Genomic DNA, 15,820 nt, shown 5'->3' with positions numbered 1-15,820 from the left:
GAAAAACTTACATGCTGAGATTTAGATGAGAAAGTGGATACGACTCTCATGTTGTGCATTAAGCCAGACTTAAAGGCGATTAGCGTAGCTTAGGTTAGTACGAATTATGGTAGAGGGAGCCTAATGAGCCAATTTAACAACCAAAATCCTTGTAAATATTGGAGAATTTCTAACTGACACCCACATTTAAATGTACTCTGAGAGCAGAACAAGCTGTGATAATATGTAAAGAGGTTTCTTGGTTTCACAAAGCATTGCACAGCTTCTCAGGCCAACATGAGCGAAGTAAAGTCGTAATTTTCTCCACAGCAGATGAGAAAAAGGGAAACGTGAGTAAGGGAAACCCATAACTGGAAGCCATACAGAAGCTCTCCAGCCCCTGCGGTGTGGTACGTAATAACACACCACCACCATCTTCCCTTATGCACCGCGCACCACTTTACTCACTCCACCTCCAACATATTAGCAGCAGCCGTATCCACATGGCTTTCTGAGCATGTGTGCGAGAGAAAGAGGAGAAAGAAATGCAGTGATCAGACAGTGACTCACAGCTGCTGGTTGCAGAGTATTTTTGGATGGAGAAGGGTGTGGCAGTGAGGGAAACCAGTATAGGACTATGGTATGCTGAGTGGGTATGTTTTCTGAAAATGGTTCACTGGAGATTTTTGGTTTAATTTCTTGGTTGTTAAAAGTTCACGGACTTAATCTTAGCATGTGTATTAACAGCTTTTCTCTGTCTGTCTGTGATGTTAAACTCAGCTTGGGAAGTGTTTGGTTTACGTGTTTATGTTTGTCATGTGTGTGAGTCTGTGTGTGTGTGTGTGTGTGTGTGTGTGTGTGTGTGTGTGTGTGTGTGTGTGTGTGTGTGTGTGTGTGTGTGTGTGTGTGTGTGTGTGTGTGTGTGTGTGTGTGTGTGTGTGTGTCTGTGTGTGCGTGTTAGCATGCGCACGTGTTCTGATGGGTAGCTAATCCTGAAACATGGCCCAGCCTTGCTTCTGGCGGTGGTATGCAATGAATCTGACCCACTCCCAACATCCTCCACATCTCATCCCTCCTGTTCTGTAGTGCAGCCTGCTCTGAGTCAGACACACACACACACACACACACACACACACACACACACACACACACACACACACACACACACACACACACACACACACACACACACACACACACACACACTTTACTTTTACTTCTCTCCAACAAAAGCATATTCATACGCAGCTTCACATATGCATGCATACTCTCAAGGACAAGGTCTTGTGCTCATTGAATTAATCGCGTTCCAATTATCAAATGCCCCCCATCACGCTCTCTCTCTCTCCCTCTCTCAGTGAGTCTCTCCCTCCTCTCTGTGTGGGTGGGGGTGGTTGTCAGCTGATTAGATAATGCAAATACATTATTTATAACACTTTGCTCGTTCTCGGAGCTTTATGGGATTGCCTAGCAACCAGGGAAATATATTCTACTGAACAAGACCTCTGATAACCAGAGAGGGAGAAGAAGACAAGTGTGTGTGTGAGTGTGAGAGAGAGAGGGGAAGAAAAAATCAGAGGGGCAAACAGAGAGACAATTGGGAGTTGGCTGGTGCCTCCTTTGCTATGTATGGCTCATCTGGGCTCACTTATTTTTTCCTTTTTCTTTGACACCTCTAGTTTTTTTCTTCTCCATCTCACTCTCTCTCTCTCTCTCTCTCTCTCTCTCTCTCTCTCTCTCTCTCTCTCTCTCTCTCTCTCTCTCTCTCTCTCTCTCTCTCTCTCTCTCGTCATTGTTCCCGGTTTAGCTCATTCTCTCTCGCTCACACTGCCTTCCTGCCTCGCTTTCTTCCTTTTCCTCTCCTCCAGTATCAGCCCTTTCTTTCATTCTTCTTCTTTCCTGGTGCTATCTCTCCCTTGTGTGTGTGTGTGTGTGTGTGTGTGTGTGTGTGTGTGTGTGTGTGTGTGTGTGTGTGTGTGTGTGTGTGTGTGTGTGTGTGTGTGTGTGTGTGTGTGTGTGTGTGTGTGTGTGTGTGTGTGTGTGTGTGTGTATCATGTTGACTTTTATTATTATTATATATTTATATATGTGATGTAATCTGTGGAAAGGTGATAGCTGCACTGCATGCTACTTATTTTCTCACACACACACACACACACACACACACACACACACACACACACACACACACACACACACACACACACACACACACACACACACACACACACACACACACAACAGACATAAGTACACAGATGTACATGTACTATTTGCCATGCAGACATGCCATCCAAGTGCATATTGTGCTAGCGATGTGCTAAGAAGTAAGGCAAGATATCATACTATAATGAAAAAACAAAACATACTGCAGCGTAGATAGTGTGCTCAATGGAAAGCCTCTTTAATCTCGATATGAGGGGTCAATGGGTCAGTCACAGTACCTTCTTGTGGCAGTCCTACATTTTCCAAAGATGTCAAATATGTCAGGGCGAATATTACGAGGTCTAAAGTAAATGCACAAAAATCCATGTGTATTCTTTATATATCTGGTATTTCCATTTGATGGAATTTTGAAGCCCTAAAAAACATGGTTTAAATATTTCACTTAAAATATTATATAATAATTATCATATTCGGTCAATGATGAATTAGAACATGTATATTATACATAATACTGTCAGAAAATTGAAATAAAGTAAGTTTTACAATATCATAGACACTTAAAAGACACATTTTAGGGGAAATGTGCTTATTCCTTCTCTTGTGCAGAGCTAGATAAAAGGATTAACAGCTCGTGTGGTATCAATCATCTCACTTAAATCTGGGCATCAAAACATACTTTCCAAAAGGAACTATTACTGTTGAGGAAAATGAAAGAGGACACTCTATATTAAGGGGATAATGAGAAAGTAAAGTTTGACCCTACTCGACCGAGCTAAATAAAGCAGCCTTGGCTCATCTCGCTTCTCCCTGGCTGCCCAGACGTAACCGTTGATGGGATTAAAAGTTCAGGTAAAGGCGCTCCACTTGGTTCAGTGGCAGGGCATTAGGCCACTGGGTTACACTGCGTGTATATTTGTAGTGGATGTGAGCCCACAGGGGTTCAGCAGATGGTTATTGGGTGACATAACAAGGCCTCAGGCTGTCAAATTGCATTGTTACGGACTATATGGAGCTGAACCGTGCTACACACACATAACCATCTCTCGACTGAAACTACATAACTATTTCTAACCTTAAACTAAACCATTTATAACATTATTCTTATTCTCTGGTTTGTCTGGTCAGTCTTCGGCTCTGTAGGCAGCATGGCTGACAACAGCAGATTGCATGACTAAATTTAGAGTTCAGCTGTCTCGTCACTGTCTACAAGACTTTGATTTCTTTGCTGTTTTTTTTTACTGGGAAATGATCCATATGATCGTCGATCATTGGTATGTAACTCACAGTCTGCTCAGCATCTGGTTAGTTCAGTTTGGAGGCAAATCTTGTTGCAGTTGTTGATAACCTGCACCTTCTCATCTGTGTGCAGCTTTTCTCTTGAGCTGGATTACGTCCTTGTTTTTATAGCCAAACAATGATTCAAGGAAAAGTTTGAAATCTCACTTTTGACAGAAAAAGTTTTAGGTAATAAAGAAGTTTTCCTATCAATATTATTCCTGTAAATAAATCCCTGTTGTGGCCGCCTGGCTACTGCTGGTTCATTAGAATATTACAAAGTACTCTTTTTGTCTTTGCACAGTATGAAATATGAATACCAGCTGACACCAAAGAACAAAAACTAATTTCCCCAATGCTAATCAATTCCTTAATCAAATCAAATCAAATCAAATCAAATCAAATCAAATCAAATCAAATCAAATCAAATCAAATGTTGGGTGTGTTTCGTTTGTGACATTCAGGAAGCTTTTTTTTTCTGCCTCAATCTAGCTGATGAAAATACACATAATTAAAAGTTGTGTATTGTTTGCAGCGTTTCAAAAGTTTGCTTGACTTTGGCCTGAAAGATGGATGAAAACACCACTGCCCACTCGCTCAGTTTGGCTCAGCTCAGTTCAGTTGTGCTTAAATGGCACAATTAGAAACAAATCTGCACTGCCAAGCTCGATGGGATCAGCTGAGGTAAAACTGGAGACAGATGGCTGGGAGTAATTAAAGAGAAACCAATAGATACTGGTTTTATCAGTATAATGCCAGAAATATTCGATGGCGATCGAAATGTTCTTGAATCTGTTCACCCTCCCACTCCCTCGTCCGTTTCCTGTATGGCTGCATGTATATCAAACTTTTATCAGAAGTGCTTAACAATTTGCCTCTCGCACACCAACGAGCTACATTGGCTTAACCATCAGAGACTCTTTAACATGTGGAGATTGACATACCAACCCTTTGATTAGTGGATGCCCCATGTCTGATCTTCTCTTCTCTTACGAAATGAAAATATTTCTCCTATTGTCTGGAAATATGTCTTTTTTTTCTTCTTTTTTTTTTTTTTTTTACCTTTCTCTGACTTCATTTCTTGTTTGCCTCCAGCTTAGGAGAAAAGTTACTTTGTAAAATGTATGCTTACTTTCTTTCCAAGAACATTAACTTCAATCTCGTTTTGCATTAAATACCAAACTGGATGTTGTTAGCGTAGCTTAGCATAATGAATGGTTTAACTTGGCTCTGTCCAAACAAAAAAGAAACACCTAAAAATCCCTCTAAGGCTGGCTGATATGAATAGATCAAGCTTTTCCCTTCCACAAGCAGAAATTGAAAGGTTTCAGGTTGTGATTATTGGGAAAGCTAGCCACAGTAACTTTATCTAAATCTCGTCGCAGTAAAAAGTCTGGTTATCGCAGAAAGTATCACAATCATGGAGAACTAGAAGCTTAGTGACATACTTAAAGGGCTCGTTGGTGACCTCCTGTAACTGGAAGGTAAGTTGTGAGACATGTCAGCACTAATGAGTATCAATGACTTTTTTATCTTGGGCCTGTCAGTTTCCATTTTGATCTCAGGAATCAACATCAATCCTTTAACTAAAGAGTTTTGTTGAAGAAGGAAGCAAGTCAACTGCTAGCTAACTGTGGATGTTGTATTTATGGTAAATGATCTGTATTTATAGCGCTTTTTTACCCAACCTTTAGCTGTTTACATAGCGCTTTGCAAAAGATACAAGATTCTTGCCTGCCATCAGGAAAAACGGGGGTCAGGGTCTTGCTCAAGGACATTTCAGGATGAGGACAGGAGGGACAAGAGATTGATCAACGAACCTTGCAATTAGTTGGCAACCCACTGCGATCTGTACCATCGTTGCCCCATTGTAATGTTCTCAGCACCCTCAACTTGTAGATTACTGGGGCACATAGCTTCCCCTACTTTGGACTTTCCAGCACTCCACTCCCACAAAGATCATTGCTGTAGTTTGACAGTTGCAAATTGGTCAATTCTGCAAAGTTGAAAAGTTGAACTTGTGTCTCCCAAGTAAGGCTTAATGCAAGGTTTTCATTGGAATGAAACATTTTGCAGTTATTAAATAATGTTTTGAATGATCCTGGTCCTTGAAGGGATAGTTGTTTTTTTAAGAAGGGTTGTAGAGTTGGAGTTTCTGGTCGACGGCTGCCTCCATCAGTTCGTTTTTTGTGTGACTATTAACACATTCAGAGCCCAACTAACACCAACGTCACATGATAAACTGTTTGTCAAGAAATTGCTTCACCACATAATTTCCCCTAAATCACAAACGGTCATCTTTTCCACCTACGCTCAGAGATGAAACAAAAACGATACATCATGTGAATTAGACAGCTTTAGAGGATAGAGCTTATATGGTCACTTTGAACAGAGCCATGTGGTTTCCCCCTGTTAACCTTGGCAAACCACAACCCATTTCAAGCTCAGTATTTAATGCAGAAATATGAGATGTTTCTATATTATATACAGTCGTGTTTATTTGATTGTACTGCTGACCTAGAAGCATCAGCTTTTCCATGGTTACCAGCATAACTGACACTGGGCGCAGATGGACGGGTGCGAGTGTTGGTGTGCATGTTGGTCCAGTAGCCGACTGTTTATGCCAGGAAATGTTGGAACAATGTAACCCCAGTGAGTCCAGAGACAAGAGCACAGACAGTGAGATGTGGAAACTAGTGGACAAACCAGCAGCAGGAAACACATCACAAACCTCTGTGCATGTCCTGCGACAGGTTTTTCTCCATACCAAAGAGAGTTTCGTTGTTCCTGTGTTTTCCTTACTGCTGCTATGCCAAAAAGGAGAATGAAGGAAGGAGAGAGAGAGAGAGAGAGAGAGAGAGAGAGAGTGTGTGTGTGTGTGTGTGTGTGTGTGTGTGTGTGTGTGTGTGTGTGTGTGTGTGTGTGTGTGTGTGTGTGTGTGTGTGTGTGTGTGTGTGTGTGTGTGTGTACTCTTATTGAAAGTTGCATCAGAGCCCCTACACAGCTATGTGAATTTCAGACCAATTAATCTGGAGCTTGTGAGCAGAGACAGCAGAACAACTTGTCTGTCTGACCTCAGGCCAACTTAGTGTGTGTGTTTGTGTGTGCGTGTAACAGATAGCCAAAGTAAGGGGAGGGGATAATATTGCACAAGAGTGGCTGCCTGTGTTCACCTTGAGTGTGCATGTGACTCTGTAGCTTTGCCTGTGTGTGTGTGTGTGTGTGTGTGTGTGTGTGTGTGTGTGTGTGTGTGTGTGTGTGTGTGTGTGTGTGTGTGTGTGTGTGTGTGTGTGTGTGTGTGTGTGTGTGTGTGTGTGCGCGCGCGCGTGCGTTTGTGCGGCTGTAGATGTTGTTTGTGTGCGAGACAGATTTGACTCCATGCTGTTGGTCAGTTGCGTGACGCCCTTTTCTGCTGAATTCTCAAACACACCCCAACTGAGCTGATCTCCGCAGAGGCACACACGCTTGACCTTTAACATGGTGACAACAGATATCGTCCATAATATTCATCTCTTTCTCACATATACTCTTTCTTTCACACAGACACACCCAGACATCAGCCTTAACAACCATTTTTTCAGTTTATATATCCGTACATCCTTACATGCTTCTCGCACCGTATACACGGTCATAGAGTGTAGGACCAGTGAGTGTGGAGATCGCGTGTACACTCACAACTCTTCCTGGCAGAGCCTCAGGCAGTAGTCAGCCGGCACGCCACTGCAAATGAGCACTTTGTAATAACATGTTCTGCAAAAGAACACACCAACGTCTTTTATTCTTTTGGCCAATTTAACACCAACTGGGCAAAATTAGCATTTGCATGATTAGTAGTTTTAAGTTCAGTCTGGAAGTAATTCAAATTTGGAGAAGTTTGGAACATTTGAAACTTAAGACAGGTCATGAAAGAGAGTAACATATATAAGTAGAGTGAGGTAGAAGGAGGGTTGATACCAGTGGGGTCTCTTTGCTTTTACTAAAAAAAAACTGCGTCGGCCGACCTCTACTAAATGTCCCTCCTGCATGGTGACACCAGAGCTGTCCAATATACCTGTTGCATCTTTGCTAACATTAGCCAGGTACATTCAGGAATCACCTGATTTTGTTCTGAGATGGAGATTAAATAAATGTTTCACTTAGAGAACAGGACGACTGGAATGCATCATCAGAGCTCATGCTACACTAGCTAAGCTAAGCTGCGTACAAATCACCAGGCTATGGGCTGGCTGCTTTTAAACCAAAATGTTCAAATATTTCTCTGTAATTCTTACTTTGTCACCTGTGGATATAAAAGTTTTGTAGTTTCTTGAAGGAGCTGAAAAGATGAATGAATTAGTAATTAGTAAAGTAATGATTTTTTATTTTTTATAAAGTCATTGATTACATTTTTCAGCTAACTTGCACAGCACTGATGAGAGTGATGTAGGATGCTTTCACCTTGTTTGATCCAAACCTTTGTACCTTTCAGTTTGGTCCAAACCAAAATTGTAGGTGAGAGAGGAGCCTCGGATCACAGTCTGGACCAAAGGACCAAAGTTTGATCTAACCGAAAGAGGTGGTCTTAGTCTGGATCAAACTGAACTCTGGTTTGGTTTGTTTGCAGTGTGAAAACAGAAATTGGATGGGTTTGGACTTTCAGATCAAGCAGGCTATACAAAGCTAAGGAAGGCTGACATCACCTGTTAAAAAATAGAAGAAGAAAAAGAAGCAGAAGAGAAACAAAATTAGCCACATTTAGAGAGGAGACAAAGTATTTAATAGTAATTCGGTGCGACTGTCAAAGTAATCATACATTGCCAACTAAATTAATCTGTTCATTCACTTTTAACCATCGTCAATGCATTAATGTCAGACAGCTACAAATCTATAAGGTCAAGTATAGGCAGACGCAACCCACGAAAGTAATGATTACAGGACTACAGAAAAAAACTATGTTTTACAATAAAAAATATATTTGTATCTTTGTAGCACGGGGTCTATCGGTTATTGTAACAATTACGGTACTCACCAAGTTTATTTGCTGAGATCTAGGAACTCGTAAACATTGTAATAATAACTAGGTCCAATAGGGGAACACTAAGTCACACAGATTTTGACCAATAAAAAAAGAGCCATTTGATGGATTAATTGTCTCTGCTGGATTTAAATCACTGTAAATTGAGTGTCACTCTGCATTTACATTACTCGAACCAAAACCAGTCAAACTAGACATGTTTCTCATCGCCTGAAGGCAGAAAAAACACAGTTTACCAATATAAAAAAAAACGAGGACACACTTTGGCAAATCATCAGCAGTAATGTAAAGTGCACATCATTTGCATGTGCTTGAAGGGTTCTTTCCAGCAGTGTCTCCTATGACCCTAAACACGGCATCAGCTTTCAGCACTGCTGCGTCTGTGTGTGTGTGTGTGTGTGTGTGTGTGTGTGTGTGTGTGTGTGTGTGTGTGTGTGTGTGTGTGTGTGTGTGTGTGTGTGTGTGTGTGTGTGTGTGTGACTCCGAACATTCTGCAGCATCTTTCTGCCGAGGGTTGCTCCTAATATCATCATTTGTGGATTTTCTCCCATCAGTTGAATGTGACTCTTCTTGCTGCTGTTTTGTTTTTTGGTCCACAAGACAGTCGGCATTATAATCCAAGATTGGGATGTTTTTGCAAAAAGCCACCATCTGCTGATTTGAATTCATCAGGCCATAAAAATGTTTTAACTATACATATTTAGGATGAAATAAAATGTTAGGGACAAGCTACAATAGTTAAATGAAATAACACCATTCTTTATTGTCACAGATCAACTTTTATCCTGTAATTTACCTGAGATGTGAGGTTAATTCAGTTTTAACTTGAATTATTCTGCATGTAGGTTTCCTCTAAAAACCAAAAATGAAATGATACTTTGCTCCACTTAAATCTCTGCTTCTTTTATTTAAACAAAATCCGATTTTACCTTCGATGAATATTTTGATTGAAATTAATTTGAACATGACTCCAAAAAACGGACAATAATGCACATATGTACTAATTCAGAACCATTTTTTCTGCATCTCTCCATCAATCTGTAAATCCAGGGCCGTCTGCTGGTGAAAACCGGGCGTGTCCACCTCGGCGAGAAGGTCCTGCGTGATGCGGTTCAGGTCCACAGCACCTCCCATGAGGCGTGGAGCGGCCTGGGTGAAGCCCTGCAGTCTCGGGACTCCAGCCAGGCCCCCGACTGCTTCTTGACAGCTCTGGAGCTGGAGGCCTCCTGCCCCATCCGACCGTTCACCATCATCCCCAGGGAGCTCTGAGAGGCCTGGAGGAGTGGGGTGGTATTTGGGTTAGCTAATATGAAGTATATGAAGCTAATGAACCAATGAAATATAATGCACTAATTTGTGAGATTTAGAAGGCCTGTAGGTCGATTTTGTTACCTGTGAGTCGACTTAGCTGTTTAGCCCTAGCTTTTGGTTTTTTTGGTGAGCTAAGCTCACAGTCTCCTGGATATAGCTTCTTGTTCAACTAACAAATGCGTGTGAGTGGAATCAAGTTACTCTTTCCCTTTAGGAATTTATTCAAATGTACAAGAGTGGATCAAGAGTTTAGAGACAGTTCTTGTTGTGCACAACAGAGCACAGCATAGTAATGTGCATGGTTCAGGGGCAAGCTATAACATTTGTGAATAAGTATTGCCAGTTACGGTGTTTGGTCAACATCGGCTCCTGTGTTACTTAGATTTTTGTGACTCACAATCCAATTATGTGTCAAACTCGGAAATCAGCAACGGAGACGCATTAAATACTACGGAAAGTCTAAGGCAATGAAGCAGTGAACTGGGCGACGTGTTCTATGTCTCATTTACGTTTCAAGAGGGGCAGAACATTACTGTCCAGGACGGAAGAAGGTGTGTCTGGTCAGGAGCCAGTACATTTTTCTTTGACATTCTTAGCGTTGTGCGCCATGAATTCGTCCCCCCGGATCAGACTGACCACACCGAGTTCTAATGTGACGTTCTAAAGGCATCTGAGGGAAAACATTTGGCACAAACAACCTGAACTGTGCCATGATGTTATTTGGGTTCTCCAACGTAACAACACACCCACTCAAGATGCTTTTAAAATGTGTGTCTTGCCAGCAACAACACAGTTGCGGATTGTGCAACTTTTTTCTATTTGCGAAAATATTCGCCACAAAATTCGATGTAGTCTCTGCTCAAGTTTTAGGTCCACTGTGAAATCGCAAATGATCACGTACTAGTGGTCACAAAAACGTGTTCAACTCAGGTGATGATTTTGATGAAGCGACGTAAATTGGAAAACTTACTCAAGCTGCCCTCTGCCCCATGCCTGTCACAGTACTACTTACTGTTCTCGTGCAACAGGAGCAGTCTCTGAACCTTTGGATCCACCATTGTGTTTTCAACAACAAGGCATGCAACAAATGTATCTTTCACTTTCAGTGGCAACATTCTCATTCTCAGTGACTTTCATTGTCATCCTTTCAATTATCATTTTAATTGTTGCCACAATAATCTAAACATTCCCTGCATCCATTTTCAGATCCAAAAATGACTTCTTTTTTTTTATTATTCATTGGATATTTACATCAACATTGGATATCAAGGCTGCAGAAAAAATAACAGATGGCTTCAGATGTTTGCAGATAAAAGAGGGATGTATAGAAAAATAATGTCCTGATTGTAACTACTGTCACAATGTACATCTCCTATGGAGTTATTAGTACATAACTTATATTTCTTTTGTAATTAGTGATAAATGATGAGTAATATTTGTAATAATCAGAATCACTGGGTATCACTTTGATGGTTCATGAATCTCAGAGATGTGCTGGTTACATCCTCATTTTGTTGAGTTTGTTTATTGTTGTGTTATATGTGTGTGAAAATGGAGGTAGTTGGATAATGTATCGCCTGTCAGTCATAGGAGCAGCTCCAAATCATCGTTATTTTAGCCTTTAATGTATTTTTGATTATCCTTTTGATTGATGCAGCTTTTATGTACACACACACACACACACACACACACACACACACACACACACACACACACACACACACACACACACACACACACACACACACACACACACACACACACAGAAACACTCCCTCCTTGTCACCTTCAACTGAGAGTACGTATATTTTCTGGAGGAGGCTTCCACATATCATTCCATATGGCATCAGTGTGTGTGTGTGTGTTTATGAGTGTGTGTGTGTGTGTGTTCAAACAGTATACCTTTACATTATGCATCTTTATGCATGTGTGTTTGTTTTGAGTGATCCCTCTGGGGTGTTGTCAATCCCTGTTCTGCTTGTTCTGTTTGTACGATACAGCAGGCGACTCATCCGCTCATATGTGTGTGTTTGTGTTTGTGTGTGTGTGTGTGTGTGTGTGTGTGTGTGTGTGTGTGTGTGTGTGTGTGTGTGTGTGTGTGTGTGTGTGTGTGTGTGTGTGTGTGTGTGTGTGTGTGTGTGTGTGTGTGTGTGTTTTTACTCATCTGTTCATAATGCTCTCCATTATAAATAACAATGGCTTTTAAAAATCACTGCTGGATGCCGCATCTTCACCTGCCTTGTCACTTGTGACTAATGGACATCACTTCCGAGTGCCTAACCACATTAATGTGAGCAGTGGGACTGGGCTGCCGGCTTATGTAATACTGCCAGCACAGTTTTCTGCCTCCAAACTCCCTCCTCCTCCTCTCCTCTCTCTCCTCTCTGTATCTCTCTATGCCTCTCGCCCTCTCCCTGCTTGCCTGATGTGATGTGATGTGGCTTGGTTGCCTAGCAGCCATCCCCTTGTTTGAGTAACTGGGGAAGCGAAGAGATATCTGGTCTGCTGAACAACGCACACATAAACTCGCGAGGCACACACACACACACACACACACACACACACACACACACACACACACACACACACACACACACACACACACACACACACACACACACACACACACACACACACACACAGGCGCTACACACTCACACAGCGAAAGGCAGATAATGCTCCCGTTGTTGTGGTTTTACAGGCTTGACAGTGTCTGTTTGATGTCTGCTGTTACCATGTGAGGTATGAGCCAGCTATAATCAATGTCTCAGGCTGCTGTAAATTGATTTGTGTTATGAGAAGAGTCCTCGCCTTTGCTCCCAGCAACAACCCCTATTTCTTAACCTGTTCCCTCCCTGCAGGGCTACTAATCCCTTCACTTCTCTGTCTGTTTTTGTTTTTTTTTTAAAGCTCCACTATCGCCCACATCCCCATCGCTCCCAGCACGAAAATCCCTCATTCATCAATATTTCGATTTCTGGCACAGAAATTATCGATCAATGTCGTCTCTTTTCTGCCGTACAAAAAAAAATCTATTTTTACTTTTTCCCTCCTTGCTCGCCAACTCTCCCTTGTTCCATCCTCTCCTCATTAGCGCTGTGTGAGACACCTACACAGGGGCTTCGGGAGATGAATGGTCTAATCCCTGGGGGGAAGGAGTGAAATATTACATGGTGTGCTGCTCACACATGCACAAATATACACACACACACGCACACACACTGACATTGTCAGACACATGAACACAATGTGTGCTACCACACGCATGCTTAAATACACTCCTGTGCGCGCACACACACACACACACACACACACACACACACACACACACACACACACACACACACACACACACACACACACACACACACACACACACACACACACACACACACACACACACCATGGTCTTGACAGCTCTGGTAAAAGGAGACAGATTAATGGAGGAAGCGGCCCGCTGCACAGCCTTTCAAAATGATAACGGGCAGATGAAGCTCCATTCACTGGACCTGGTGTCACTCAGTACACACACATACACACACACACACACACACACACACATATATACATACATACGTATATACATCGATGAGATTGCAAAGTGTATGTGGATCCTCGTCACCGTAATGTCAGAGCACCCATGCATGTCGCTCTTGTTACGCTCTCACTTCTACACCTGAGCAACGAAAGACTGTCTGTGTATGTGTGTGTGTGTGTGTGTGTGTGTGTGTGTGTGTGTGTGTGTGTGTGTGTGTGTGTGTGTGTGTGTGTGTGTGTGTGTGTGTGTGTGTGTGTGTGTGTGTGTGTGTGTGTGTGTGTGTGTGTGTGTATGTGTGTGTGTATGCATGTGATATGAGAGTTGGGTGGTGGTAAGCAACAGGTATCAAGTGTTCAGGTACTGCACACATTTTTACCTTACACACACACACACACACACACACACACACACACACACACACACACACACACACACACACACCCTCCATACATCATGAATACAGTTGTTTTAGATTGAATAGTGATTAATGACAAACTGATAATAAAGGCTGGTGACCACTTTTTTAATGAGGGTTGAAGTGTAGGCCTGGTATTCAGGTCACAGTGGTGTGTGTGTGTGTGTGTGTGTGTGTGTGTGTGTGTGTGTGTGTGTGTGTGTGTGTGTGTGTGTGTGTGTGTGTGTGTGTGTGTGTGTGTGTGTGTGTGTGTGTGTGTGTGTGTGTGTGTGTGTGTGTGTGTTGATGCCAACTCTGCAGGGGCATATGGAGGGCACGGTCTGGGTGGTGCCAGTGCAGGGCGCCAAGAAGGAAACCATAAACCTTCATTGTGATGTCCAAACAAGGCCAGGGAGTCACGGATGGGTGAGGGGTGTGATGGAGGTTATGTGGATCAGATGTGGCTCCATAATCTCATTTATAAATAAAATGACAGTTGATGTATACATAGTTCATCCCCAAGAGAAAATGTGTTCCAGCGCAGTTCAATGTAGCAGTGCTCTCAATGTTCACATGTTGACAAAAGAACGCATTCAAAATGTCGTAAGTATGGCCTAAAGGTGACGGGTAAATACAATGCATTCTCAGAAACACTCTGGCAAGCAAGCCTTTCCCCAAACCCTTACATTCAGACATGAGCTGAATATCTGTCAAAGATTTTACCATAGAAAATCCTCAATAAATGTTTATTTTCCAGTCATTTTATAGACTGACACTAAACCTGCTGCTTATGACTTCATTGTTTCATCCACCTTCATCGATACAGGCTCCAAATGCATCAACATAAAATCCGTAAGTGTTACCTTCACAGGTGAGCTAAGCATATTTATGGAAATTAAAATTTGCTCACTCGTCAATTTATATGAGCAATACCACTCATGTATGATAAGCAGCACTGCAGCAGGCAGTTAGACATGAAAGAGCAAACCTGGTTGAACTAAATCTACCAACTAGGAACACTAAAGCTCAATATTTAACACGTTGTAGACAGTTGCCACACTGTTTGGTTAATGCAAAAATTTTAAATGCAAATTGGCAAACAATTTATAGATGCCTTTAAATTTTGCATTAACTTTCACCACAAGAGTTGTTCACAATTTGTTTTTAATACTGTTTAACTAGAAATGAGAATGTTTTCACATAAGAACGATGTGGAAAATACTGGACCTGAAAAGTCAAGCACATAACCTTTTTTAAAACCACCCTAATACATGCGTTTTCGTATGATTAAAAAAAAAACGCGATTAATAACATGTTAGCTGTGAATTTTGGAGGTGCTGATGAGGCTACCTGTCTCCTGTCTTGTGCTTATCTAAGCTAATTAATGCTACTCACTGTGACTTTATATTTACTGTACAAAGGTAACTAAAATACACCTATTAGCTTCTCACGCTCAGCAAGAAAGTAAAGTAAGTCTATTTCCCAAAATGTCATAAAAGGTATTTCCTTTTGTACTACTGTATAAAAAAATGCAGGTGTGAATAACAATAATGCAAATATGAAGGCAAAAGGTTACGTCATACAAAACAAAACGTGCCAGACACAAGCAGCCACGACCAACCTGTTGAATGATATAAACTAAGTGTTGAATAATTCTCACATTGTTGCAACACTAATATGAGCCTCGATCCTTTTGTGGCCATGCTGACATCCTCTGCAGCTCTTTTATGAGGCTGAAATGTTGGAGCACCGAGCACCAATCACACGGCCAGCAGCGCGCTCTCTTCCATCAATCACTCCCGGCTCACCTGATAGCCTCTAGCACTCTTGGTCCACGTCCACAAACACGCGGCGACGGTGCCAGCACCATTACCCACTTAAACAATGACCTGTTCGCTAACAGTCGCCCATTGCAGCTGATTAAACTTTTAAATGTCATTTAATAGAAGCGCGATGTTGCTCCGGTGCGTCTGTCAGCAGCTTAGCGGGGGGGGGTAAAAGGATACCTGGTCACCCTCCTGCTGTGTCACACTGCCCGTTAAATTCCTCAGCTGCCCAGTCATCACCCTCAGCGTGGGCTGCGGCGATGAGAGTGAATGTGACCTGGTCTGATAGAGGATGCGTGGGAGCAGCACCTCTGAAC

General features: G+C 42.1%; 1 protein-coding gene across 1 annotated transcript in view; it reads left to right on the top strand.

Annotated features, from left to right (window-relative positions):
- Positions 1–14,476, top strand: part of ttc7a (tetratricopeptide repeat domain 7A) — a 60,003-nt gene extending 45,527 nt beyond the window's left edge. Inside the window, exon 20 of the mRNA XM_069689860.1 lies at positions 9,485–14,476. Within this exon, the coding sequence (XP_069545961.1) occupies positions 9,485–9,703 (219 nt within the window). The 3' untranslated portion in view covers positions 9,704–14,476. The remainder of the gene's footprint in view (positions 1–9,484) is intronic.
- The last annotated feature ends 1,344 nt before the right edge of the window (positions 14,477–15,820 follow it).

The sequence above is a fragment of the Brachyistius frenatus genome, unplaced genomic scaffold (assembly GCF_029030835.1).
Source record: "Brachyistius frenatus isolate BFR_SWC_R1_liver_20210118 unplaced genomic scaffold, ASM2903083v1 Contig_8, whole genome shotgun sequence".
NCBI classification, from domain to species: Eukaryota; Metazoa; Chordata; class Actinopteri; family Embiotocidae; genus Brachyistius; species Brachyistius frenatus.
This window is presented reverse-complemented; position numbering and strand designations above follow the sequence as displayed.